This window comes from Rhamphochromis sp. 'chilingali', assembly GCF_963969265.1.
Source record: "Rhamphochromis sp. 'chilingali' genome assembly, chromosome: 3".
Classification (NCBI taxonomy): Eukaryota; Metazoa; Chordata; class Actinopteri; order Cichliformes; family Cichlidae; genus Rhamphochromis; species Rhamphochromis sp. 'chilingali'.
Genome location: NC_137931.1, coordinates 13,360,191 through 13,386,906, shown reverse-complemented (window position 1 = coordinate 13,386,906; position 26,716 = coordinate 13,360,191). Strand labels below are relative to the sequence as shown.

General features: G+C 43.6%; 1 protein-coding gene across 10 annotated transcripts in view; it reads right to left on the bottom strand.

The window, feature by feature from the left end:
• Positions 1-26,716, bottom strand: part of r3hdm1 (R3H domain containing 1) — a 52,566-nt gene that overhangs the window by 8,346 nt on the left and 17,504 nt on the right. For 8 of the 10 annotated variants that reach the window (XR_013971083.1, XM_080878125.1, XM_080878121.1 and 5 more), the window contains exons 4-20: positions 23,133-23,150; positions 22,488-22,577; positions 17,312-17,435; positions 16,153-16,231; positions 15,210-15,269; positions 14,814-14,954; positions 13,542-13,650; positions 13,155-13,250; positions 12,733-12,758; positions 12,361-12,414; positions 11,471-11,703; positions 8,414-8,683; positions 7,716-7,870; positions 5,849-6,199; positions 5,503-5,635; positions 778-935; positions 434-567 (exon numbers count right to left, since the gene is read on the bottom strand). Coding sequence is in view for 9 of the 10 variants with exons in the window: in XM_080878125.1 (XP_080734251.1) it covers positions 434-567; positions 778-935; positions 5,503-5,635; positions 5,849-6,199; positions 7,716-7,870; positions 8,414-8,683; positions 11,471-11,703; positions 12,361-12,414; positions 12,733-12,758; positions 13,155-13,250; positions 13,542-13,650; positions 14,814-14,954; positions 15,210-15,269; positions 16,153-16,231; positions 17,312-17,435; positions 22,488-22,577; positions 23,133-23,150 (2,231 nt within the window). In the remaining variant the exon portion in view is untranslated. The remainder of the gene's footprint in view (positions 1-433; positions 568-777; positions 936-5,502; positions 5,636-5,848; positions 6,200-7,715; positions 7,871-8,413; positions 8,684-11,470; positions 11,704-12,360; positions 12,415-12,732; positions 12,759-13,154; positions 13,251-13,541; positions 13,651-14,813; positions 14,955-15,209; positions 15,270-16,152; positions 16,232-17,311; positions 17,436-22,487; positions 22,578-23,132; positions 23,151-26,716) is intronic. The other 2 variants (XM_080878126.1, XM_080878127.1) reach the window with 2 other exon arrangements.

Genomic DNA, 26,716 nt, shown 5'->3' with positions numbered 1-26,716 from the left:
GAAAAGATTGGGAGAATTTGTCATAGAAAAAAAAAGCCCCCGACTAATTAGTGTCCAGGGACTCAATACCAGCATCAAATATCCTTTTTTTGATGGCCACATAAGAAAAACCAGTAGTGCACGAGCTAAAGTAGAAATCATTATGTATTCTTTTTAGATCCATAATGAACAGACAAGCAAATGAAAAGGTTTAATACGGGTCCTGTATGGACACAAAAGACTATTTTAGTCGACCTCTGAGCTGCTGCTACCTGATCACATCCTTTCACCATCGGAGAAATTCTGGGTCGACACTGACACATACGTTTAAGATGATAACTATTATTATCGATATTATGGCCGCATTCTTAGTTTTACACAATGAGGGGAAAAAAGAAAGTTCATTGTGTTTGAAACAATAGTGTGCAGGATTGTCACAGATGTAGATCCATACCTCATGGTGGTGTGCTGGTTAGGAGGCAGCAGGCTGTAGCAGGGCTGCATGCCAGCGACAGCCACTGCCCCCTGCCCTGGCTGGCAGGACACAAACACTGGCTGCTGGTACGTCTGCTGTGGAACAGAAACCTGCTACAGGGGGGAAAAAGAAAGAAAAATAGTCTCAACATGTTCACTGTTCTTTCTTTAGCAGACATTTTAAAACTCAGAGCCATGTTTTTGCATTTCCTAATGTCAAATAAAGACCAACAAAAGGCCTCGAGCGAGGCACGTTTCATTCATAGCAGTGCTCTTATTAATCTAGCTGGGGGAGCTCACGGAGGCGTCCCATCATCAAAGTACCTGATAAGACTGCATTGGAGGGTACTGGACCATCATGCCTTGCATCTGGTTGCCCATATTGCTTTGCTGGTTGCCAGTGAAAGCGAGGTTGGGTGTTGGCTGCACGCCCACTACTGTCTGGTAGCTGGACGCTGGGTTTGGCATCACGGCTTGGTGCACTGAGGCAAAATGAGAAAAGGCACAATGCTGTGACCGAATGAAAAGAGACCCCTGATGGATACGCTGCGATAACAAACCGCCAAAAGTGCAATTAAGGAGTCGTGATTTCGGTGTAGCGCGGCAGGAGAGGACACTCAGGAAAAAAAGCCGAGGCTATCACGATTTCACAAGACAACTGTTCAACACTTTATTGATTTTCAAAGGGTATTTGCTTCTTAAAACAATCCCAACAATGAGCACAGAACCTCCATCAAGCTGAGAACAATAGAAGAGTGTTTGGGGAGTTGAGCTGTTAAAGCTAAAGCAGGTCTGGAATAAATGAGAAAGTCAATATATCTGATTTAGCCTGCAGTGGCCTAAACCTGCAACTTGAGTAGACGAGACACTCGTCTGATGAAGGTAAATTACAAAAACACTGTCACTTTAATGAGATTTCTCCTTCCTACGATACCTTTTTATTTTTAAAATTTAGAGAGGGCCAAATACAAGGACACACAAGAGATGACACAAAGTCACGCAGGCAGGTCCGACGATTCTCCAAACGCCCTAAAATGGCGATGCCTGCACCTAACCAGAGGCTGTGTGTGTGTGGGGGTGGAGGAGACTCGGACACTTAAATGTCAAGGTGACAAAAAGACAAATACCGTCCATTGTGACACGCATGCAAAGTAATCTGAGTGACTAAGGAGAGGATGTCCTTTTGTGAAGGTGTCTTTACAGTCTGCCGCCCTGGGAGAAAAGTACGACGAGACAATGAGAGCGCTCGGCGAGGAACGGAGCAGGAGGACTATTTTTATCCTCCCTCGCCTCCCACCTTCACTTACAAACCAAGCATGAAATGACCGTAATATCAAAAGCACCCGATTTTTATTCCATTCCAGCAGGGAGCGACGAGGGGACGGTTCTGACTTCTTTCCTTCCATCAGACGCAGATAATGACCGACTGTCCTGATTGTTGTGCAAGCGTGGCTGACCATCCTGACGGTCTTGTTCGGCTTTCAGGATTAAAGTCATGAGGGAGGAGAAGTTTCTACTCTGTAGAGTTCTTCCTCAAAGAAGAACGAGGAGTTCTTCTTTGAGGACTGGATTCCCAGATTTCGTTTTAAAAGCTGTCCTCTGCTAAGGTGCTCGCACAGTCTAGCGACGACAAGGTGAGAGGGCTGGAAAAGAGACCGGTTCACTGTGAGATTCATAGAGGCCTCTCAGACAGCGTCCCGGCCCCGCCTCCCGTCTCTCAGGCTCCAGATTCTTCTTTCTTTGTCACAAATCATACGGAACTGAGGAGAAGGACCTCTAGAAACCTCAAAATATACTCCTACTCCTTCCATGAAAAACACACAGGTGATCAGTTATATTAACCTTAAGATGAATTGAAAGTACTGAGGTTTTAACCTCTGAGAGTCACTGATGTTCTCGAGCCGTCTGTCATTAAACTTTCATGTTTCCATTTCCATAAACTAACAAGCAGGCTGGCAGCAAGACTTTTCCGCCATTATACTGCGAGCCCTAGACTGCACCATCATCACTGCAAGAAAAACCCTGACTGGTAAATGTGTCACCTGAAATTGCTTGTACTCTAAGAGAACTGTAGACCAGTGAAAACTGCCTGCTTGATTTGAACACAGTAGATTGTTCCACTCTGCGTGTGGCTTGGTCACAGGGGATCCCCTGTTCAGACAGTTTGCTTATGTTACATCAGGGGAAAAGGAAAAAGGCTCACATATAAAAAGGTGTAAGGACTTGAAATGATGCTTGAAATTCTCCCTTTAAAGGAGCTTCTGACAATATGTTCCTGTTAACTGATTGCAGCTATCGATAAGAGGGACACTTGGACACTCACGCAGCTATTAATGCAAGTAACATGAGAGGTATGCTACAAAAAGTCTTAATTTCTTTACATCGACCTTTAAAGGAGTGAATGACTAACTGCTTTTTCACCCATTTTCAGTGCATTCCTGATACATGGTTTGGGGCTACATTTCAGCCAGAGGCTTTTTATAAGACGTCCATTTTATTAAAATGTATGGAACTATGAAAGCAAAAAGTACAGTCAGATTTTGACTGCACATGCAATATCAATTGAAGGCACAGAAAATGCATCGATGCACCACTAACAGTCATGGATTGGCCTCCCCAGACCTCAGCTTTACTAAAACTGCGTGGGATCCTCTCGACCGTGAACAGAATGAAGCCGGGACTACTTTCATAAGAAGAAAGCTTCCTTAAGAGAGCTCAGACTGTGTTGACAAGTACTGACAAACAAGGTTGTTAGAATTGCACGAACTGTTTTTGTCATATATTGTCCATTTATGTTTCCATAAATTGCTACATCTATATCCGATTTTCCTAGTAAAACACAAAGAAATGAAAGCTGGCTCAAGACTTTTGCACAGTACTGTATATCAGTACTCAAGGGGGAAAAAGGCCAATGAAATTAGTCAATATTTATTTGTTCAGATTTGCACTGGTTAAATGTTTGAATGGAGAAATGTTGAACACATTTGCTTTAAAAATAGAGCTCTATTATATTTTATATAATTTGGTTTGGCATCAGTTGTCAGACTGTCAGCAAGTTGTTGGTCTGGTTTCTCTCATCAGTTCATCCCTATTCTAAACACACACGGCGGCTCTGTGCTGTGCAGGAAAGCTTATTTATTTGCAACTGAAATCTGTTGAGCTTCAGATCTAAAACATTTTTTATTACTGTCTCTTTGATTGAATATATAACTATATTCAATCAAAGTGAGATTCTCTCTCTAGGCTTGACATTTAGTTTGTAGTAGGAGCAAGAGCAGCAAATCCTCAAAGGAGCAGCAGAAACCAAAGAAAAGTTGATGTACGACTCAAATCATAGCTGTATTCTTTCAAGAAAATATGTACCATCTTTAGAGGACATTAGCTTTATCAATTGTCTATCTAGTAGTGATGTTCAATTTATATAACAATGCCTTCTAATAATTTCCTAACAGCAGTGAAGAAAAAAAAAAGGAACACTTCAGTCCTTTCACATATATTACACGATGCTTTCTCAGAAAGAAGCTAAAGCCCTGTGGTAGTGGTGACTGTCTGATGCAATTGAGTGGAAACACTGACAGGTTCCTCTGTGGCCACTGGCTGGGCCGTCGGAGAATTTCCATTGATAACTTATTTATTGTGTGTGCAACCCACGCTGCAGCGTCTTCACCTTTAGATGCTCTTCTATGTGTGCATCTCTAATTAATGCAAAAAACGAAGGAGCAAGAAGGCGCTGGAGTCATGTTTTTTTTGTTTCCCAGAGAAATAATTGCTGTCCTTTGCCTTTGTAGGTCAGCTCCATTTGTTCGCTGTCTATTCCCCGCATCCCCAGCAGGGAAGCCACATTTGCAGCTTACAGATGACAGAATAGTGCCGCAGCCACTTATGGAGACGTGTGTGCCTGATTGTACAAGTCACAACTCTGGGGCAACATTACATCCAGTTAAGTAACAGAGAGTGTAGGTAGGTGTGTGTGTGTGTGTGTGTGTGTGTGTGTGTGTGTGTGTGTGTGTGTGTGTGTGTGTGTGTGTGTGGTGAGGAAAAAGACCAAGCAGGAGCTAACAATCTCAATTCCTGTGGCAAAATGAAAAAAAAGGGAAAAAACGAAAGACAACAGAAACTGAATAATCTAGTGATGACTCCCGGGGAGACATCTGAACTCGTAAAAACAAACAAACAGAGGGAAGAAAGGGAGGAATATTTGTCCTTCACAGAGACGTCTGACATAAAAATGCTCTCTAAGAGCTCAAAGTGAGAAGTTAACAAAGTCTATTGAGCATGACTCATGACAAAACAGCTAGGCTGAGCTTTGCTCCTAACAACACGGAGCCTCAAATTCAAGGAAAACTGTGGATCTTATTCATTAAAACACCCTTTGATTTCCTTCAGATCCACTGTGCGACGCTTTCAAAGCTGTGCTAATTAGTACTGTCGGTTCAGCACAGAAGAGTAGAGGTAAAAGTAGAGGGAACTGCTGGCGTTTGGTATCCCAGTGTGCAACTTTAATCTGAATTTATTATCAATCAAAGAAGACAATTTATAACGGAGCCACGTGTGGCTGTGAGCACATCAGTGCGTGTCAAAGATAATAAGGACAGAAAAATGTTTTTCGCCGCTAAAAAGAAACAGGAAAAAAAAACAAAGTGAAAAAAATCAAGTCATATTTTTTTCAAAGTAACAAAATTAAAGGTATTGAAGTGGATGATTAGTTCACTGTGTTAAGAAACTGCTCAAAACCCTTTAAACTCAATGTAATCTTGTGACAGCGATTACATAACAGCGTAATAGTGTGTGAAAGTGAGTCCAAAAATTACCCTCCTTTAAAATGACATCCAGTGGGCTGGATCGTCTTCGGCTGGGCTGATTCTAGACCCCGGGCCTTATATTTGACACCTAACATGTGAAACTGGGTTTAATAAAATTATTGTTTTTATATTAGTCGGTTAGTCACCACCCTCACCCCGTTTAATCTGCTAGTACATTAGTTGCCAAAAACACCACAGTCACAAAGTCAGCAGTAGCAGCGGCTCTTTAAAATGACCGTGTAAGTACCTTGTTGCTGGGGCAGGTTTTGGCTCTGTGGGCAGTTATAGGGCAGCGTGCTGACAGGCGGCCGGTAGTGCTGCTGCTGCTGCGTGCTGGAACAGTGTGGGTGGTGGGTTGAAGAGCAGTAACACGAGGACATCTGCGAGAGACGCAAAACACAAATTCAACAAGCGCGTGACGCATCAGCGGTCCCATTTGAATTGACTTCACAGCGGGAGGAGGAATGAAGGATTAGTCATAAAGCTGGTTTTCACTGCAGGAGTGACTCATGATGACAAATTAGCACATTCTGAGACGCCTCTGGACAAGACGGCGGGATTTTAGCTGTGCAGCTGTTAGCTGAAGTCCGTACCTGTTGGACAGGCTGCTGGATGTAGGTGTGCTGCTGCAGGAGTGGCTGGTTCAGGGCGGATCCGGGAAAAGCAGCATGACCCAGGGCGGAGCTGGGATATGTGTGATTTTGGGCCGGGGTTGGGAGTGGGATGGGCTGACCCTGCAGCACCCCCGGGTGTCCTCCTGATGGCCCTGCCACTATGTAGCTAGCAACCTGCTGTGGAGGAGTGCCCTGCAGCACCACAGCAGAGGGGTGGTGGTGGTGGTACACAGAGGGATAGTGGCGACCGTCAGGAGCTGAAGGGCCACTGTCATTGGCTGGCTGCTGCGCCAGAGTCATGTGGCTAAACTGGGCGTTGAGAGAGTCAGGCTGCAGAGATAATTATGGGGAACACTTTTAATACGGCACAGATTAAAATCAACAATAGACAGCAGTAGATTCTCAGAGCCAGGTCACACAATTTAACACATTTATTCTGCTTATAATCTAGATCAATATACAGCTCAACCAGCGCGTTTCTAATCCAAGTGTTAAATCAAAGACATCTCATATCGACTTTCACTTTAACTAAATGCAGATAGCTCATATAACTGACCCAACTCCTCATGAGTATCAGCAGCCCAGGTCATCTCTGACATGTTGTTGGAAAAATAGTGTTTTTAGGCATGGATTATGCAGCACTAACATCTGGTGATGAATTAAATATTAATGGAACTTTCCACAGGCGTAATTAGTCACAGAGGCATGTCTTTCACTAAAACCAGGTCAAAAATGAGGTTAAGCGAATGCATGATCTATATATGTGTGTAAATGGCTCCGGCTGGATTTAGATACACCTTTCCACAACATAAGTTAGCAGAATAGTTATTCGGAGGCGTGTTGAGATCTGCTTTTCTAAAGTAATGCATAGAAAGGACAAGACGTGAACTATGAGGATGCAAAACTCCATCTGCTAATTTCATTATTTCTATGAAATAAGATAATTCACAGACTACCAAAATATAAATACATTTGACTCAATATTACTGATACAAAAGGCACATCAATACAGTATGGAGACCTGGGTCTAAGGAGAGCTCAGAGGACTTCTTTAGCACAACCCAAAACGAGTGGATTCTTTTTTCTTTTTGGACATTTGTGTCAGATTTTAATGAACTAATCCAACTGCTCAGAGAAGAAGCCTATAAATAAGCTCTTAATGAGCCAGGTCTGACAGGAGATGGAGCGGGGGAAGAATAATAACATGGAAGAAGGAAGTTCGGTACCACAGTGTATTGTTGGTTAGGACAGACGGGCAGGAACTGAGAAGGAGGAAGAGGAGGAGGAGGAAGAGGATAAGAAGAGACCATTGGGTTGTGGACAGGCTCAGAGGGCGGCTGGAGAGGAGGACAGATCGGCTGAGGAGGGAAGGGAAGAAATGGACAGAAGGACAGGAGACAAGATTGGACGGAGGATGTTAGTAAACTGGTGGGGCTCACTAGCGTTCCTTCACATATTTGTAATATATTTTGTAGGTTGGATTTACTGAAAGCTAACACTAGCTCAGTCTCACACAAAGCCAATATTAGCTCAGGCTCAAATAGTGCTACACTCCACTGAATGCTAAAGTTATCGCAAACGTGGGTAAAGTAGCTAACACATAGTTAATGTGCTAACATGCAATTAGCCAGTCTTTTTATAAGAACTATACTATGTAGCTGGACATGCTAATAAATATTCTGTTTAATCAGTTTGTTAAAGTTTAGTTTTGTTAGTTTAGGACATGGTTTAGTGAAGCCCCATCTCTACACTCTGAGTTAGCGAGGTTAGGAAGCAGTTAGGAAAAACGTGGAAACTGGTTTAAATGATAGAAAAATCCCTGAAAAACAAAATACCACCCACTGACCTGGGAGTGAAGGTGATTGGTTGGCTGTTGCTGCACTGTGGCGGGAACTGGCTGCTGTGGGGGTTTCCCCTGCTGTTGGATCCTGCCAGCAGCTGGGGCAATGCTGGCTGGGTTATAAACTACAGCGCTGCCATCAGGATGGATGAAAGGCTTGCCTGTCAAATTTAATTCATAAGAGACCGAAAACCACTGTGATGCGAGCGTTTCTCACACACAAATAATTCAGCTTCATGCAAAGAGGATAAAAAAAAACAAAACAAAAAAAAACTTGAATGATGACAGTGAAGGACACACCCCGACGGGTCCATGAGGGGAGAGTCAACAGGAAATAACGACCTTGGCAGCGTTTGAAGATCAGTTCGGAGACCAAAAAGTACACAACTGCGCGTTGGGCCCGTGATGCATATTTACAGATTTCTCCCATCTGTTCGCTGCATTTTGATCAGCACGCTTTGGTCTGACTACTAATTTGACAGACAAACCGAGTGCAAGCCCGTGCCAACCTGTAATTCTGTTCCAAAGTTATGAATTTTCATTTGGAAAGCAGCAAATTACAAGATGGGGGATCGTATTTTTGGATCGTTTAATTTGCAGTAGACTGTGGCTGGATCACCACACTTATGAAGACACAGGAATCCTTTTTAAAAAGTCATTTCTGATTTTATCCAATAAGAATACAGAGGCTTGGCATCACCCACCTGTGTGTGGGTTGACCAGAACGCTGCCAGGTGGTATCCCTGAGGCTTCCAGCGGTAACAGGTAATAGTTTGCTGCGTCTGTAGCTGGCGGCGGCTGTGACAGGAGGCTCTTGGTCATCTCAGGGTGTCCGGCGCCTCTGGCGTCAGCAGCGGGATGGATTAAAGGTGCGCTGGGAACGTTGGAGCGGGAAGAGGTTGAGACTGGGAGAGGCAGCTGGGGGCGGGACAGCGAGCTGGACGAGGAACCGACGCTGCTGCACGATTCTGAACCTGAGGAGAAGCGGAACAGAGGGGTGATTATCCTCTGCCTCTAGATTTTCCCACAGCGACTCAAACTTGTCGCTTTTGTGCTTTCGTTATTCATGTGGGAGGAGAAGAGCCTATGGTGATAATGAAACACGGGAGGATATTCGCAGTCATGCCTCTTGCCATTAATGCAACCTCTCCTGTGGTAGCATTGCGTTGCAGTCTCTTGAGGCAACTGTTGATTGAGAAACTGGTAACTCTGCACCGTCTGTGATGGATCTCTCTCTGTATAATTAACGAATGTTGTGCAGAATGGTGAGCGCGCGAAGGGGGTTTAGGGAGGAGGGACTGACACTCCAATCTGGTGTTTAGGATTTTAGCTGGCCGAGTTTAATATTGTTCCCATTAGAAAACTTGTTAGAGGACTTTCACGGAAGGAGGAGAGCAAGAATAGCCTGTAGTTAAGATTAAATTTACATTTAAAGAGCTTGAAACAAAATAACAATATCACAGGCTTCGAAAGAAGCGGTATTTTTATGTGCTTTAAACACACACACGGTGGGACCTAATCCATTTTAAAGTAACAACAATAACACTACACAGATATGCACCATTAACGCAAAATTACCAAACCATCATCGCTGATGCTCACATTTATTTGTATTTGTCATGCAAATCGATTGTTATTGCAAAGCTCGATTGTGCAAATGCGGGTAAACATTTCCAGCCTTGCGACGTGTGGATTATACCTGAAATACCTTGAACATCCAGTACAGTTGAGCGTTGTTGTCCAATCAGATCATTTTTTAAACCTCACTGAAATGTGTGACACTTGCCAAAATGCCAGCTTAATTACCAGACGATGGCTCTTATTAGCCATCCTTTGCTGCAGTTTCACGGCCCGATGTCGTTTCATATAGTTTCGCTCCAACGCGGCCATAAAAACCTGAAGACGGCCTCCCTGCACCGAATCCCCCGCAGAGCATACGCAGTAGCAGGTGACGTTACCGTTTGTACCCGTGTCTGCCATCATGAGGCAAACTGAACTGATCACGTCGGGCTCGAGGCCGTTAAATATTGAACAACTCTGACTTGAGCACCAACTGAGTCTGAACACATGCTGTCAGAGCTATGAAAATGGGAAAAATGGCATGTGTGGCAGAATACTAGTTACTGCATTAGCATAATGAGCGATGACAGCACCTTACATTTCTTTCAGTGTCATTATATCTTTGTGTTTGTGTAGCATATTACCACCAAATACACCTGTCACAGTGGCTCAAGTCTGTGCTGTTGCAACAACATTTCAGGCCATGGTGCAGAGTTAATGCGGCTGTAAAGATCAAACATATTCTGTAACCTAATGTAGAACAACAGATCATCCTTCACAAGCTGTTCACATGGTTTCTACGTAAACGTCTAACCCGCAAACATATAAATATAGATTTTTAGCAGAGTAGAAAAAGCAAATGACCTCACATTTGTTTCCGTGGATGTTTTCCACCACTGGATTCAGAAAACACATCATAAATAATAAGTTGTGTTCGTGATTGCGAGTAAGAAACGGATAATTCTGTCATAACTCAGTCAGAAAAGCTGAAAACCCCCCCCAAAAATTTTTTTAGCTTCAACAATACTAAAGCTCCTTTTTTCAGGTGATCTGTGGCAGTGAAAGCTTATTTGAGAGTGAAAGACAAAGGCAGAAGAGAAAGGCAGCACAGGCGAAAATGTCTCCTCGACTGTGAAAAATCACACGATTTAAGGAAAACTGGGGGGAAAAGAAGCAAGAACAAAATGGAGAGCAGAGGTCGCCCAAGGACTGCTGCTTGTTACTGAGATAAAGAAGACAAGCCTGTAATGCAGAACATCTCATCGCAGCCAATCGGGTTACAAATGGATCGTACTGTGGAGTAAGCACTTGCGGTTGAGGAGCAGCCTGAACTTCATCTCGGTGACACGGCACTGACACTTCCCTGTGCTTACACTTATACATTATGCAGTAACTCCTCACTGTTCGCTTTTCCACTGCTGCTGCACCACATTTAAAGAACCTCCTCCATCACCAGGTTGATGTGCGGTAATTAGTTTTGACAGCTGTCCGGCTGCGCTCGCCCCGCAGACTTTTATCGACCGCGGCGGGACGACAAACATTCCTTCTGATGAGAGCTCAGGTTCCCCCCCCCACCCAAAAAAAGCGAGCATTTTGCTTGAAGCTCTTCTGCTACTTTCTTATTTCTGTTTCTCATTTACCATCTAATTAGTGAATCCTTCCTCCTCATGCTGTGACAGAGTTTCCTCTCCTTCGTCTGCACGACTGCATGAATAAATTAGATGCTCGCTCGCTAATGAGACAAATCCCCCATTAGTTTCATTTAGAACAAAAGCCATCAATCACATAAAAATCTACATCTGATTGAATGTCCCTCCTCAAAAATCAGTTCATTAACAGTCTGTCGATAACAGAATAATGAGAGCTGCACTTCATTCAAGCGTTTTACGTTCAGACTGCACCGTCGTTCCATTTCAAACCAAGTGAGGACGGTCTGCACCAATATGTCGGCTGATATCAGCTGTTACGACTCGTACTGTATATTTATAGCTAATTCTGCACTAACAGGTTAAGAATAGCTGAAACTATTTTTTAAGGATGATTTCTTAATATCAGTGGTGGTAACTGCCCAAATTGTTAAGAAATAATTAATGGTGTGAACACCATACTGTGAACACACCACTGTTAGGAAATATCTGTGTCCACAGTGTCTATCAGTACTGGACATCATCTGAACACCGTGCTGCTCGGCTGCCTCTTGCCTGTTTTCGAGAGCCTCCCGGTGCTCTTGCTGCTGGCTGTGCTATCCCCTCTGACGAGGACGGGGGAAATGCCGCTGAAGCTGCTGGCCTTGGTGATGGCGGGCCGCGGGGCAAGTCGGTTGGAGCTGTCCGAGCTGTCGGTGCTGCTCCAAGGCCGGGGCTCGCCGTGTCGCGGCAGCGCTTCTGTCTCCGAGCTGCTCTGCCGGCTGGCGCCAGACTGGCCGGCCCGTAACCTGAAAGGCAAGAAAGCATACATTTTCAAAATATGTTATCATCATTTATTTCTACGTCTGTGATTAGGACGCTTGTACTTAAAGGGCATTTTTTTTTTCACCCTTACATACTGGAAATTGCCCCAAAATGGTTTATGAGCCGTCAAAAATGATTCCCAATCATTTTTCTTGTTGACTGATTGAGGATCAACTATTGTTTCAGCTGGAAAAGTTTTTTAAAAAAAGTCTATTTTTGGTGTTTGACATGTTACAAGATGACTGGAGACTGTAACAACATATCGGAGCAGTCCAGCAAGCCTGTGTCTACTCCTAACAACAACCTGCACAAACTCCTAAATATACGATCACTTAAAGAAAAAAAAAAAAAAAGAAAAGATCTGGTGTTTTCATTTTGGGGGGAAAAAAAAATGTTTTTGCGGTTTAATTGGCCGTTTGTTGGTGTGAATAGGCTGTCCCACATGAGGAGGTCTGGGCAGAAAATCCAGTTAAACAGGAGCTTTCTCCAGCAGCAAAAACAAATCCTCACATCAGCAGTCCTGTTCCTGAGCGAGCCGATTAAGACAGACAGCGACTCAAAGGGTTTTCTCTGGAAGGAGCTCAGACGTATGTGTGCGAGGATGGGTGTGTGTGTGTGCGTGTCTGTGTGTGCGGACCCACCTGAACATTTGCCGCCTCTGTTGGGTGCTCATGCATGCGTCTTCATCCTGAGCACTGAAGGGAGGAGAGAAGCATTTCAGAGAGCAGGCGCTGACAAAAATGAGCCATCTACCATTTTAAAACGTGGCAGGGCTGCCTCTAATTGCTGCTCTGACAGGAATACTATAAAAGTGATTGAACTTCTGTAAAAGTAGCGGCTTTTCTGAAGAGCTCCAGTTCCCCTTTATAGGATGAAATCAGCCCTACCTTGCCCAATTACCTGACAATTCATCATCCGCGTTAGCCAGACACGGCTTTTGGGGGAATATTTCTATTTAATGAAATGTGGCGGAACGTCAGCGATCATATGATTAATGCCATTTCACTACTTACCTTCTATCCAGTATGAAGTGATCTCCCTGCGAGTGAAGAGGGAAATTACTGTCAATAATGTGGAAGAAAAGCCAACTCATCTCTACTGAAAGATGTTTTATATTTATGAAAATTCTCTGTAGTATTGAACAATTTGTCAATAACTGTGTTAACAAAACGTGCCATTGCACTGTGGGCTCCAAAGCATGCATGTCTACCAATAAATCTGACTTCTTCACAAAGATGGAGGGCCTTGAAAAATCGGAGTGCACCCCCCTCCGTCTATAATTTCAAAAATCCTGCCGTGGTAATTGTTAGCAAGAAATCTAGTGAATTTGCACATGAATAGAAATGACACAAAGATTTGTGCAACATGGCCCCCACCACACCCCCCCACCCTCAACCCCTCCCCGCCCCACTCCGCCTACACAAACAGCTCTCACATCATGTGCAAATATCCTTTCTCTGGCTCGCTGGTACTCCTCCTCCCTCTCCTCCATCGATTTGCTCCTCTTGTCAGCTTTCAAACGCATTCGAATCTGGCAAGGACACACACACACACACACACACACACACACACACACACACACACACACACACACACACACACACACACACACACACACACACACACACACACACACACACACACACACACACACACACACACACACACACACACACACACACACACACACACACACACACGCACTTCTTTAACAGCTATGTCAGGGACGCCAGATTGTCCCACTCTTACCAACATGTCAGAAATGAAAGTGACAGCTTGGTGGAGGAAAGAAAAAGAAAAGAAAAAAAGAAAAAACACCTACCGTGCTGTCTTCACGATCAAAGCTGGAGTTGTCTCGTTTGAGAATGTAGCGTTTCTGAAAATCGTCCGCCCTGTCATCCTTGATGTGCTCGGAGAATTTCTGATCGGGTCTGTCGGTGGGGGGAATTCGCAAGAGTTTTAGTGGCAGCTTAATTTCGGGCGGATGCTGACAGCAACATATGTTAGCAGCGCGGCAAATCAACTTATCTCTCGACTGATTGAAACAGCTTATGGCTGCAGAAATTCGCCACCAATTAACCTGCAGAAATATCACATGTTGTAGAAGAGCGATCCCGCTAACGTTTAGTTACCAATAGAGCAGGGCGATATGACCAAAAACATTTATCGTGATATACATTTGAAAATTTGCGATAACGATATAACTGAAGATATAATTGACACCAGAGAAAATACTTTACAACTCCACAACTTTATTAGTGCAAAAAAACCAAAACCCATCAATGTATTTTCACTTAAACAAGCAGCTGTTTTTTATGTGTTATGTAAAACATTAACAGTGCAAATTCCTTGCTGACAGTTTAACCAAAAGGCATTTCCAGTGGAAACTGGCCGACAGATCCTCAGCATAACCATGTATAATATCTACAAAACTTAAAGAGGTTATATACACACAACACGGTAATATTATGTTGAAGCACAGTACGTATCACTCCGCGAGGCTCCAGCCTACGGTAGCCGTAATGCTCCGACAATCCATCAAGCAGTGCGGGTTCGTAGCTTAGCAAAGTCGTACTAAGACATCTGACAGATTTTTGAGCGCCGTGTACGTAAAATCGTTTCGAGGTCAGTAAACACAACCAGAATTCATACATAAGGCACACGGGATTATAAGGGGCACTGCCGATTTTCAGAAAATCAAAGGACTGATTTTAAGTGTGCCGTATTTTCCAAAAAACACGGTATATAACGACGGCTCGCTAGCATGCGCTACCAAAAATAGTACTGTGATGTGTATCTGACGGACGAAAGCCAAACCAGTTCCACACCACTGAAGTTGCAGCATTTTTACAAACCAATTCTGGTTCATCCGTTTCATTCAACGATCCGCTTTCGCTCTTCTCATTCTGCGTCGCCGCCATGTGCGTATGAAAACAAAGGCACTGCGTGTGCGCATTTTACCCATATTCTATGGCGATATTTCATTTTCTTATCGTTGCCCAACATTATACCGGTATTACCGTGATCGGTATGATATGGCCCAGCCCTAGTTAACAACTTAAATTCAAATAGCAAACACCTCCAGGACACTCACATTCTGGTGTTGGTGGTTTTGTTGATCACCACCGACTTCCCACTGGGGTCCACGTTGTGATCCATGCCGAAGTAGGCCGCCACTCGATGTAACAGCATCCTGTGGTAGGGCGTCATGGGTGGGAACTTTCTCTTTTGACTTCTACAGGTAAACACAAAGAAATTACAACATTACAATTAACACAAAAGGTCCCAACGCCAGGTTCAATGAGTGGGGGGATTAAAGCTGCATTCAGCATCCTGAATAGATGTCATTTTTGGGGCTGTTTTGCACTTCAGAGGTCACTGTGGGGACACTCAAAGCCCTCTATCTCTGGTTAAATGTGTTTAACTCAGTAAAACCAGGTGCTCTGGTGAGTTTGGTAAGGACAGGAAGTGCTTTTCATTCATTTCTTACTCATTATTGCTGATGAAATCCAAGATGTCCTGTTCCAACTTCAGCAGCATGATTCGATCCCTAGGAAATGAAACAGACAAGACCGTCTGAGAAGTCAGTATATCTTTCCATTTCTCAGGTTATCCCTCTGTACATGTCTGCTAATATGTTTGTCATAGGACAGGTCACACCAGAAAGAGTCACAGCAAGTTGAAGTTGTGTGTCTTTACACAATGTTTACATTTTATTGATGTAGTCAAGTAGACATTAAGAATGTTAGCTAAATGCTAACACTGTAGCTAGCAGGGAAACAGTGGCTGTATTAATTATTCAAGAACACAGAATCAGTTTTCCTCTTCGTTTAGTAAAACATGAACTAATCATTTGTTTTGTTCAAAATCAATGAGCAAAATTATTTCAGCGATCTATCTTTGCTTAAATTAGAGAACAACAGTCAGTGTGGCTGAAAAGAAAACAATTCCTGATCTTTTGAAAGACCACCGTTCTGTTGTTTCAGCAAGCAAGGTACATGCTAACGCAAATCACTTATAAATGCTCTCTAAAGATTGTGTTTATTTTTCCTGCTTGTGCCTTTTCCCTCCAGAACATTTTGTTATGGGACTCTACAGAAACTCATGTTTACTGAACCCTTGTATATTTGTAACACTGAATCATGTCTCATGACTTCTGTGCAGCAGAGGAGGTTACATAAAACGGGTCAGCGTGACACACGAACTAATAACAGCTACAACGGCTTCCTCCATTTTGGACTTAGCACTGCCGAGATAGAAATCCCCAGCACAGACAAAGCTACCAATATTATAATATCTCTGCAAGTGAAAACATACGTAACATAAAACCACTGAAAGGATCACACTTCAGATTTTACATTTTGCCATGACTGGTCTGTGAGCCCCTGACATTCAATATTTAACATCAACTTTTTCACGTATCCTAAACTCACCTGGGGTTGCCCTTCAGTTTGTTGACCAGGAACTCATGGAGATCTATCCCAGTTGAATCTGTATAGTCTTGACTGGAATCTGATAAAAGGAGACACACACCCCGATTCACTGAACGAGGCTAACGCCTAACAAATCCAACCAAACTAACTTTACCAGAGTGTAATTTTCTTGCAATGAATAATAAGATACTTAAAATGATGCACTCTGTCAACTATCCAAATTAATGACAGTTAAAGAAATTTGTAATATTAATATGCAAATTAGTCACCTATTCGTGTGGGAAAACCTAAAAAGCCAAACTGCACGCCTGACACAGGAAACCACCACTGAGGGTGACATCGTTCAACGTGATGCCGTTTGATTGGTTATTAGTGGGACTGATATTTAGGAGGGGGGAGGGGGGGATCTGCTGCCAGCTTGTATGAAGCTGTGAGCACTGCCAGCATTTAAGAAATGAAGAAGTGGTCGGGTAACAAAGTTGACAATGAAAAACATGTTCCTGTGCACCAACAAAAGAATTAGACTCGTGAGTGGGAGTCGAGGGGGACGCTGGAGCCCAATCCCCTTAGTGGGTGTCTGGTTTCTATAATTGAAGGCTGCCTCATCAGTGGTGTCGCTCCACAGAGGGAAGCAGACACCTTTATGCGCCTGTGGGAATCCATATAATTGCTTCACACCTTGAGCTTGTCGCAATTAACTGAATCACGCCAATTATTGGCCTATAATGAGATATCATTTAAAATGGAGAAGTGCTTTTGGACAAACTGGAGGACACAGAGCCAGAAAAAAGAAAGGTGGAGGATTGGATATTCCTGGTGACATGGTAAAGGATATAATTATTACAAGAATGTAATTTGGCTGAGTGACACGGATTGTGTGATAAGTATCATTAACGCATTTGGCTTCATTTCAATAGTTTGCCAATGACACTCTCACCACAGTGCTGTCACGGCTCGTCTTCACATGTATGTGTTTTCTTTAGTTTATTTCTATATATAAACTCACATTTTTGGAGCAATGTTTATAAACGAGGCCTCAGGTGTTTAGGATATAAAGAAAAGCTAAAGCGTTGATGGAAACGGTGACAGGTCTTCATTTTGAAGTGTAACTGGAGCGTAGATATTCGTTTCCAAAACGGCAAAAACAAACATTTCTCACCTCTCGACAGCATTTTTTTCTGCGTTTTCTCTGGTTTGTCCGCCTTGTCGTAGTTTTCTTCTTTCTCGGCTTGGACTTGTGCAGCTCGTTCTTCCTTTTCAAAGGGCTGGAGTAGGAACCCATCCTGTTCACACAGGAAAATATAACTGAGGAGCTGCGTGAAACCAGGTGGTTTGCAAGGAAAAAGAAATAGGAAAACTGAATGCCCCGCAAATGCTAGATGTGACCGTGAGCAGACATGAGACCTTAATCTAGAAAAGGGCGTCAAACACAAGCATTTAATTCTGGGTTAATTACAGAATAGGACGACCACTGTAATGGAAACCTGTTTACTTGGAAGTAAAGGTGTTTCAAATAACTAAGAGACAGATTAGCTTGTTTTTCTTAAACCACCTGAACAGAACTTGAGCTGGAGCCTGAAATTAAACAAGGCAGCATTTCCTTCCTTACGATCCAGCAGAAAGAGGTTTTAGCTATAATCCCCCTCCAACTGGAAGAATTCTTTAAAATGACTGTGTGGATTTTTATTTAATTTAAATCTATTTAACATGGGCTTGGTTTACCTCAGTCGTACTCTTCTCCACCACACACACATTCAGAGCAGTATCTGATTTGCTTTTCAGGCAAGGCTGAAAGGGAAGTTGAACAGTGGAGAAGAACTGCCAGTGCTCTGTAAGTGGATTACACACAACTGTGGAAAGCTAACATCAGAGAATCTGTGAGAGCGAGATGAATGAACGAGAGCGAGCGAGGGGTGACCTAGCGTTGGGAGAGCAGCTCATAACCGAGAAAGGTCACAAGTTTGATCCCTGTAACAGCTGCGGAGCAAGATAATGAGACGCCGCGTTCGCCTTCGTTTTAAGACGCTCCGAATGTATGTGAAAGTGTAATATGCTAATGAGAAACGTGGCTGACTAATTGCCTGAGCGAGACTGGGGAAAAAGCGAAAATGAGTCTAGGATTGTGTGCTGTGGAAGTGACAGCAAGTTCAAGCGCGTGTCTGTGTGTGTTCGTCTGGGTGGGTTTGTCAAAGCAAAAACATTTTTCCCCCCTCCCGGTGAGAAGCGCTGATGTTTGCTGCTTAATGCCACCCTCGGCATCACATGGAAGCCGCCTGGTTGATGTGCAGCTGTTGCGAGCTGCCTCATTTGTTTCCTGACATCCATTTACCTCGAGATAAAGGGAAAACAGCGTGAAAATGATGGTCTTGTGAATATATAATGAACATGCTGTCACTCGGAGACAAAAAAAACCTGAAAAAAAAAAGTGCATTCAGAGCCCCCCCCACCCACCCACCCACCCCCAAATATTGGCCATTGATTGGAGCTGACAAGCGGGCCAACAATGTAAGGGCAGACGTAGATTTTTGTTTTTCCTACAGAAAGCAGCGACGTCTTGGACTGTCCACAGATCCACACGGGCCTTTGTTACTACCTGACAGTAGAGACAGTAATTTGAAACTGTGAACAATGGGACAAGCTTGGATTGGATGATCATAAGAGTTTGATTGAGAATCAGCACTCATACTAATGTGTTTTCCCCCCTTCTTTCTCTCCTTATTGCATTACCTCACCCCTCTAGGTTAGTTTGTCGCAGAAGGAGTCTCGACTCTGGGGGCAATAACGGGAGCAGGGGAAATATCAGGAGTATTCAATTAGAGCGTGCCACAGCTCTCTGTAGCTGACGTGTGGAAATTGTAATTTCCTCGACATGATTGATGACAGTAATACAGGACATCGTGTGAGTGCAGACGATGCGAGACCGTTGTGGGAATAACACCGCCCTCTGGTTATGGAGCTCGGTGCTGACTGGCTGAAATGCCTGGAACAGATACACCTGTGTGTAAATGTGCGTGAGCGTGTGTCTGCCAGGAGCTGTGCAGAGCGGCATGTAATGGGTAAAGTTTGACGGGAGGGGGCTTTTGCCCGGAGATATGGCGCAAAAGAAGCGTCGATTTAGCAAAGCAGCAGCTGGCTCGCTGCTGGAGCTCCGCGCTTTCTGTTTTGATGATGTGATGTTTTCATCAGACGGCTGCAGCCAGGTATTTAATCACAGCTGTCAGATGAAGGCCGCTAATCAAGCATCAGAGGTCCATCTACTCAATTGTAATGGGCTGAAATGAAGAACTGATCCCAGGTCAGCACTTTCAAGGCAAGTGGCCCTGTAGCTTAACAAGCTGGGCTGAGGCATCAGACTACATTAAACTGGGCTTGATGAAACATGAATTCACAGTGACTTACAGTCTTTAAAGAGAGCACTTTGCTCTTTATTAACAGAGTATGCTTACAATTATAACTTATGCTAGAATTAAACTTTATATATCTTCATATGAGGCTCTAGATATACTATGATTTATAGCTTACATGTGGGAAAGTTATCCCAATTATCTCTTTGGATATCAATAAAACCAAGATTGGTGAACTTCTCTCTTAAATTTATCTCAAACTAAAAATATTTCAAAACAATTTGTTGCTTTTTAAGTTTAAACAGGGCCTATTACGCTATTTGTTTACGCTATTTACCACTGTATTTTTACCACTGGACTGTACTAGAATAAGTTTACAGGACAAACAGTTCAAAATAATGTACTTATTCCTAATCCTTACAACAGGGCCTTGGTGCAAGCCCTCAGTTTTCATCCTGTTCTTTTTTGTGATTCACACGCAGAGCTGTCTGAGATGACCATATTAGGGTTGACCACTTTCCATGACATCACGCAGAGCTGACAACAGCGAAAACTGTCTGAACTCGAGCATTTACGCAGCCTGAAGAATGGTGAACACAGACTTCTGTGAAACCTGCTTTATGTTTACTAGCATCCAGTATCCACCTGTTACAGAAAATAACAGGAAGTATAATCAATCCACCTCACCCCTAAAGGGCCACACAGGAAGCAACTAGCTGTGGTGCGGCAACCAAAGACCATAGACCAGGCTTGGCCAACTCCAGGCCTCGAGGTCTGGTGTCCTGCAGGTTTTAGAGCTCACCCTGGTTCTACACACCTGAATGAAATGATTAGTTCATTACCAGGCCTTTGGAGAACTTCAAGACATGTTGAGGAGGTCATTGAGCCATTTAAATAATCTGCGATGGCTCAAGGACACATCTAAAACCTGCAGGACACCGGCCCTTGAGGCCTGGGTTTGGACACCACTGCCATAGACATTAAATGACAATATGCGATGACAAAGTTGCTTTTATGTCAACAGATCAATGAATAAATCAAAAAGGATCAAGACCCATGCAGCAGACTGTGACAGCACTGAGCAGCTCCTTCAGTGGGAGACTGCGGCACCCACGGTGTGGGACGGAGAGATTTCGCAGGTCTTTCCTCCCCACTGCTGTCAGACTCCATAATAAAGACTTTAACTGATCAAGCACACACATCCATACATATGCAATAATACTAAGTGTAATAATCCTTTCTGTCATCGTTGTATTTTTACTCAGTTGTATATAGTATTTGTATTTGTATTCTATTTTTATCTTATTGTATATTATTTTATTGTATTCTACTGTATATAGTATTTTATTTTATTCTATTCTGTACAGTTGTGTACTGTATTTATTCTTATTGTATTCTAATTTTTGCCTCATAACTTTTGCACTGTCCACTTCCTGCTGTGACAAAACAAATTTCCCACGTGTGGGACTAATAAAGGTTATCTGAAGAATCAAGTTAGGAGTTATTAATGAAGTTACCTCCATGTGTCAGGAATGTGTTCAACTCTCTTTGCTCTGAAGAAAGACTTCCAGAAACAGCTGAAAGCAACAAGCTAACCTGAGCTCTTAAAGCTCTGTCAAAACCAGCATTATTTTCACTACTAGTGAACCCTGTTAATCTGATCTGTAACAGCCTCTTTAAGTCATGGTGAAGACTTCAGCGTAATGAAATTTCTAAAGTGTAGTTTAACTGAATGAGGAAAACTAATGAGAGGAGTTTGTTGAAGCACTGTGTGTGGGCTCCATACACGCTGCAATCTTGTGAGTGCCTTTATGTTAATGTAAAAACATAAAATCAGACTCGTGCTGACCTCAGAGCGATGAGTAAATGTTACAAGGTCTAAATTGGCAAGACTGCCGCCACAACTTTGCAACAGAAAAGAGATCCAAGTGCCAGGACAGGACAGGAAGTTGACGGCCTTATTTTTAAACTTACCGGGTCAACAGACCTTTGCTAGGTGAGAATGATGATCTGATCAACTACAGTTCTACAGGGCAACAGCTATATGCAAGCTCCTAAATCTAAGTGTAAAGGCAATGAACTGTCTCACACTTACTACACCAAATACAGCTGACAGGGATGAAACCAGCCTGCGCGGATAAATGTGTGCGTACAATCCTGAAGCACAGAGTTGGGTGATTTTCTTCATAATCCGATCGCTCTGTTGTGGATAACAGATACCATTGCTGCAGGGGCCCGGGGTTAATGTAGCGCTATCCACCTTCCATTTACACGCACAGGCACACGCACAGGCACACACACACGCACAGGCACACACACACACACACACACACACACACACACACACACACACACACACACACACACACACACCAGTGAAAGAACGAGGCACTCGCATGCTGGCGAGTTTATTTCCCATTATCAGCGTGAAGATAAAGAGCATAAGCTGCAGCAGTGGGAGAATCTCGTTCACATACAGCTATAAATGGTTTAGCCTGCTGCAATTAGTGAACCTAAGTGGACGGATATCAGCTAAACGGCTAAAATGGTATGAACTAATTCGCCTGCCTCTTTTTAACCATTTTTCCTTAGTTGTAACTCATTCAGTCAGTTATAAACGGCTCACTAACACACATGCGCCCGTGAAACAAAGTTGAGGAGACAGACTAGCATCTCTGCAAAAGCACAGCTTCGTTGTTTCTTATTTAGCATTAAAGCAAAATTCCTTCTGACACGACGGTCAGCAGAACCATTAGTTGTTACCAAGTAGGTTGACTTGCTAATATTAGCTTAGTGTGTTAGCACTAGGGTGGGCATGTGAGACCCTTGTGTTTTCATTTGACCTCATCATGGAAAAATGCCATCTAAAAACAGCTACAATTACAATAAAAATGAACAAACTGTTCGTGATACTACTCAGGTAGTGCCACAATATATGGTCCAAACTGGCACGCCTCTAATGTGCAACGCTGGTTTCATGGAGGTCTTTACCTGGGGTGCTGCTGAAGGCTCAGGAATAGGGCAAGGAAACGACTCTTCACACACCGCCAGGCTCCGCACGAGCTTTAGCCTGGTGTTGGACTAAGGGGGTAAGGAGAGGGGTGCAAGTAGGTGGGCACAGTTAAATCCATGCACATACATACCTGTGTCAATTTCATCACACATCACAGTGACAAGCCAAAGTGAAACAGCCAGCGAGCACAATCAATTCTTACGAGCATGTCATACAGATCCAATAATTCACATTTCAGCAGACACAAGTTTTTTTCATTGCTAAGATTGTAGCTTCTTATAACTTCTCGAATAACCTGATCAGAGGGAACTTAAGTTTAAAAAAAACAAAAGGGAAAAAAAAAAAACCTCAAGCTTTCTCACATTTTTCTACAGGAAACATCAATGCAGCAAGCACAAAAGAAACGTCCAAACTAGCCGTATTCTCATTCATAATTCACATCACAGCCTCTGCTATCAGTCATGTGACGGCATCTCAACACATTGCAGCAAAGTCATTTCAGACATCTGCGTGACAGGTAACACGGGTACAACTTCCATCTCAATCCAAGCAAACAACGCAAGTCAAGTGCACGAGACAGGTCGGAGCATCCGTGCGCAACATGCATGTCGAGAGTACCGTACCTTAGAGTACTTCACAGGCTGTCCACAGGTAGGGGAGGGGGTGCAGGGAAAGGAAAATGAAATCAAACAAACCACAGATGCTTGGGGAAAAAAAAAAAAAAAAAAGGGAGGGGGAAGACTTTTTTTGGGGGGGAAAGAAAGTAACAAATGATATTTGAATTAAATATGAGTGGCCTACATTTTGTGCATGGGTGCACTTCTAGAGCTTGAGCAACTCCAAACAATTCATAGGTTTCAGTTTCTATGATGTCTTTTTAATGTCTGTTCGCAGGCTGAAGAAAAAAAAAAAAAAAACTTAAAGAGCACAGAACAAAATGTGCTGACACCAGTCTGCGAAAATAAAAGATATTAAATGAAAATCTCAAGTTAAGCAATCACCGTTTTTATATTATCACTCCATTTATACAGCATGTGTGGTCGTTTTATCTAATGCTGCATCCCATCATCATCATCTGCTATATGAACCCCTGAATTACTGCACTCAGTCTTTGATGCTGTTCGGTCTCATTTGACTGAACTTAAGCTGGTGTTAAATGCAAGAAAATACAAGTATATGCTGCTCTCAAACAGCATCTAATCTTTCTGAAACTGCGCTAGGGGCTGAAGTCGAGATGGTCATAATATATTTAGACGTGATAACTGACCAGAGCGTGTCGTTTAAAATGCTCACTGAAAACCTCATGTTTAAGATGAAATTTGCTTCTTTTTTTTAAAGGAGTAAATCCCATTTCATCCCTCAGGCAACTTTTTTCTTTAACCTTTATTGGATTAGAGTGATCTGCTCATTAGGAAACACCTAAAGTAGCTGGATATTGAGTGGTTACAGAAAGGGGATATACCCCTGTTCTTTGTATGCTGCTGCTCAGTGGGCGTCTACATGGTTCGAGTTTCTCTCACTGATTGGCTCATAAAGATAAATCTCAGTGGTTCTCACACATACCCTCACTTGGGTGGCCTGGGTATATTCATAACCGTCCAAGTTTATTTTTGTTTGAGGCTGCTGATTGCATTGTTATCGTGGATGAACTAAACAAAATCAATCTACTTTTCAAACTATTCCCGTCTTATGGTGAAACTTCAGTTGTTGCAAACCAGCTAGCTCCAGTCTTTACAGTCTAGAATTAGTGATAGTCTTTATAGTCCAGGCTGTAATTGTTGCTGGTCTCGATGTCAATCAGCTTTTTCCAGTCTCTCTTCTCACAATTAGACAGACTACAACTTGAAGAGCAGCTGGCGATGGTGGTCCTCGTTCCAACACGAGCTTAAGGGCCAATCTAAGCAGAAACCAGGCTAACCAACCACCAAGGCTAAAGAACGTCCAAGCTGATGAAGCTGAAGTCTGTCCAAAGAAGAGCATACGGCAAAAGCAGCAGCCTTGCAGCCAATTCAGTGACAAAATATAGGTTTTGGCTTTTTTTTTTTTTTATTAACTCATTCACTGCCAATGGCTGGCAGTGAATGAGTTAATCAATAAAAACATTTAAATATGTACCCATACTCGTTATATTGTTTGCCTTGCTATATCACAAATATGATGTGATGCTAAGGGAAACACTCACTCTGTCCTTGGACTGGTTCATTTTTCCTTTTTGCTGGAACAATCTACAGAAAGACTGAAATGTGACCATTTCAGTCTTTCTGTAGATTGTAGACCATCTGACTAAAATCTGTGAGAATCTGCATCAGCTTAGTGACTGCACTGAAGTTCTGACCTTGATACGTTATCTCCAAATTCTGCACTATTGTGTGTTCATTATTGTTAAAGTGTCTGCTCAACCCTTGGCCAAATCACAGACTTTCTCTGGATAAATAATGGATAGATAATCATTTACTGGGAGCAATGAATTAATTTCTGAATAGCATATGCTACCAAAGTGGCTGCACTGCAGGACCCCTTCCTTTCACACACACACACACACACACACTCTCTCTTAGCAAGATGCCGCAGAAAACAAAAGCCAGACATTTGGCTGTGAGGGATTCGGGTCAGTTTTGTTCGTTGCTCCATTTAGCTGTCATGTGAAAGCAGGCGCTGGATGTAAGGTGCAGAAAGCAGAGCGAGGCCGCCCGCCTACTAGTGTGTGAGACAGCTCGGTGCCTCTGCGCTTCACGCACTGGTGGCTCTGTGTGTGTGTGTGTGTGTGTGTGTGTGTGTGTAAGTAAACAGAAGGTCTCTCAGTAGCACGTAAAGGGAAGAGCGGAGGAGGGAAAAGGTAGGGAGGGGGAGACCTGGCAGGAGCCATTTCAGTGTAAATTGTAACAGAGCCCAGTCCTCTGTTTCCTAATCCCAACACACACACACACACACACACACACACTAACGCTGTCCTTCCCACCTGTCCTCTAAAAATCAAAAGGACAACCTATCCCCTCCCTCACTGAGCTCGAGGGCCGCTGTTCGCCTATTTCCAACGCCTGTGACCTGCCGTGCCCCTTTTCTATATCAGGTAATATGGATGTGGAGGAGAGGGTAGCGGGGGTGGAGGGTGGTCAGGGACCGTGAGCGCACCGCTTCACCGGCTAATTGAGCGGTGTGGGGCCGGTGGGGAATGAACAATGCCGCCAGGAGATAAAGGAAAGGGAAAGCGGGGGGAGAGAGGGAAAGGGCTGAAGTCAGCAGAAGTAGGGCGGCCACCAGCCACCTGTCCTGCCGCAGAGGACAGAGCTGGAGAGCTGGAGGCAGATGGTGGCAAAGTCACCCTCTTTTACCTCTGTCGGAACGCATTCCTGCCCCCCGATGCCGCCATACCCACCCCCGCCTCGCCTCGTTTAAGGTACCGCTGTCCTCTCCCTCATTTCTTCCCCCACCCGTTCCTCTTACAATGAACATTTCAGGCATTTAACTGATGCCCTTACACAGAGCAGCGGAATTAGCTTCACCTCCTCCACCGCTGGAAATTACAAGCGGAAAGGTCGGCTGTGTCAGTGCCGTCAGCATATCCCGGCATTCCAGTAACCATAAAATCACTACATCAGGGAGAGGAAAAGGCAAAAAAGAAAATAACACACAAAACAGAAAAAGCAGCACAATCGCAAGTAGCCTACATTTGTAGAGGTGACATGAAGCAGAGTCACTCAGCTAATGGTCATACCAGACCACACAATGCTACAGCAGCAAAATATACGAGTGGATGAACTGGATTGTACAATTGGACCAATTTACTGCTTATGAAGTCAACTTTTTAATCCAAAAAGAGCATTTTGGGCTTCAAAAGCTGCCTTCTAGTTTCAGTTTTAGCCTTTGGCTAAATATATTTTGGGGGTTTTGAGCTGATAGCTGAAATTCTTTCTTTGTTGTGGTGGATTAAAATAATTTAAGGAGGAGAAATCGTCCCTCTACTTTCATCTTCTTGCTACTTTCTTGTCTCGCCTCTGCTCTCCTTTCTTTCCTTCATTCTCCAACACCGTGTCTCTCGTGTTCTTCCACCTTCTTCCTCTCCCTAATCCTTCCTTCTTACAACCTCTCCACACGTCTCTCCCTCCCTCTTCCTCCTGTATCTCCTCCTCTCTCCCATGCTGCTTCCCCCATGCTGGTGTCATTCTGTTCCTCAGGGTAACATAGGCGCAGGAAGTTGGAAGATAAG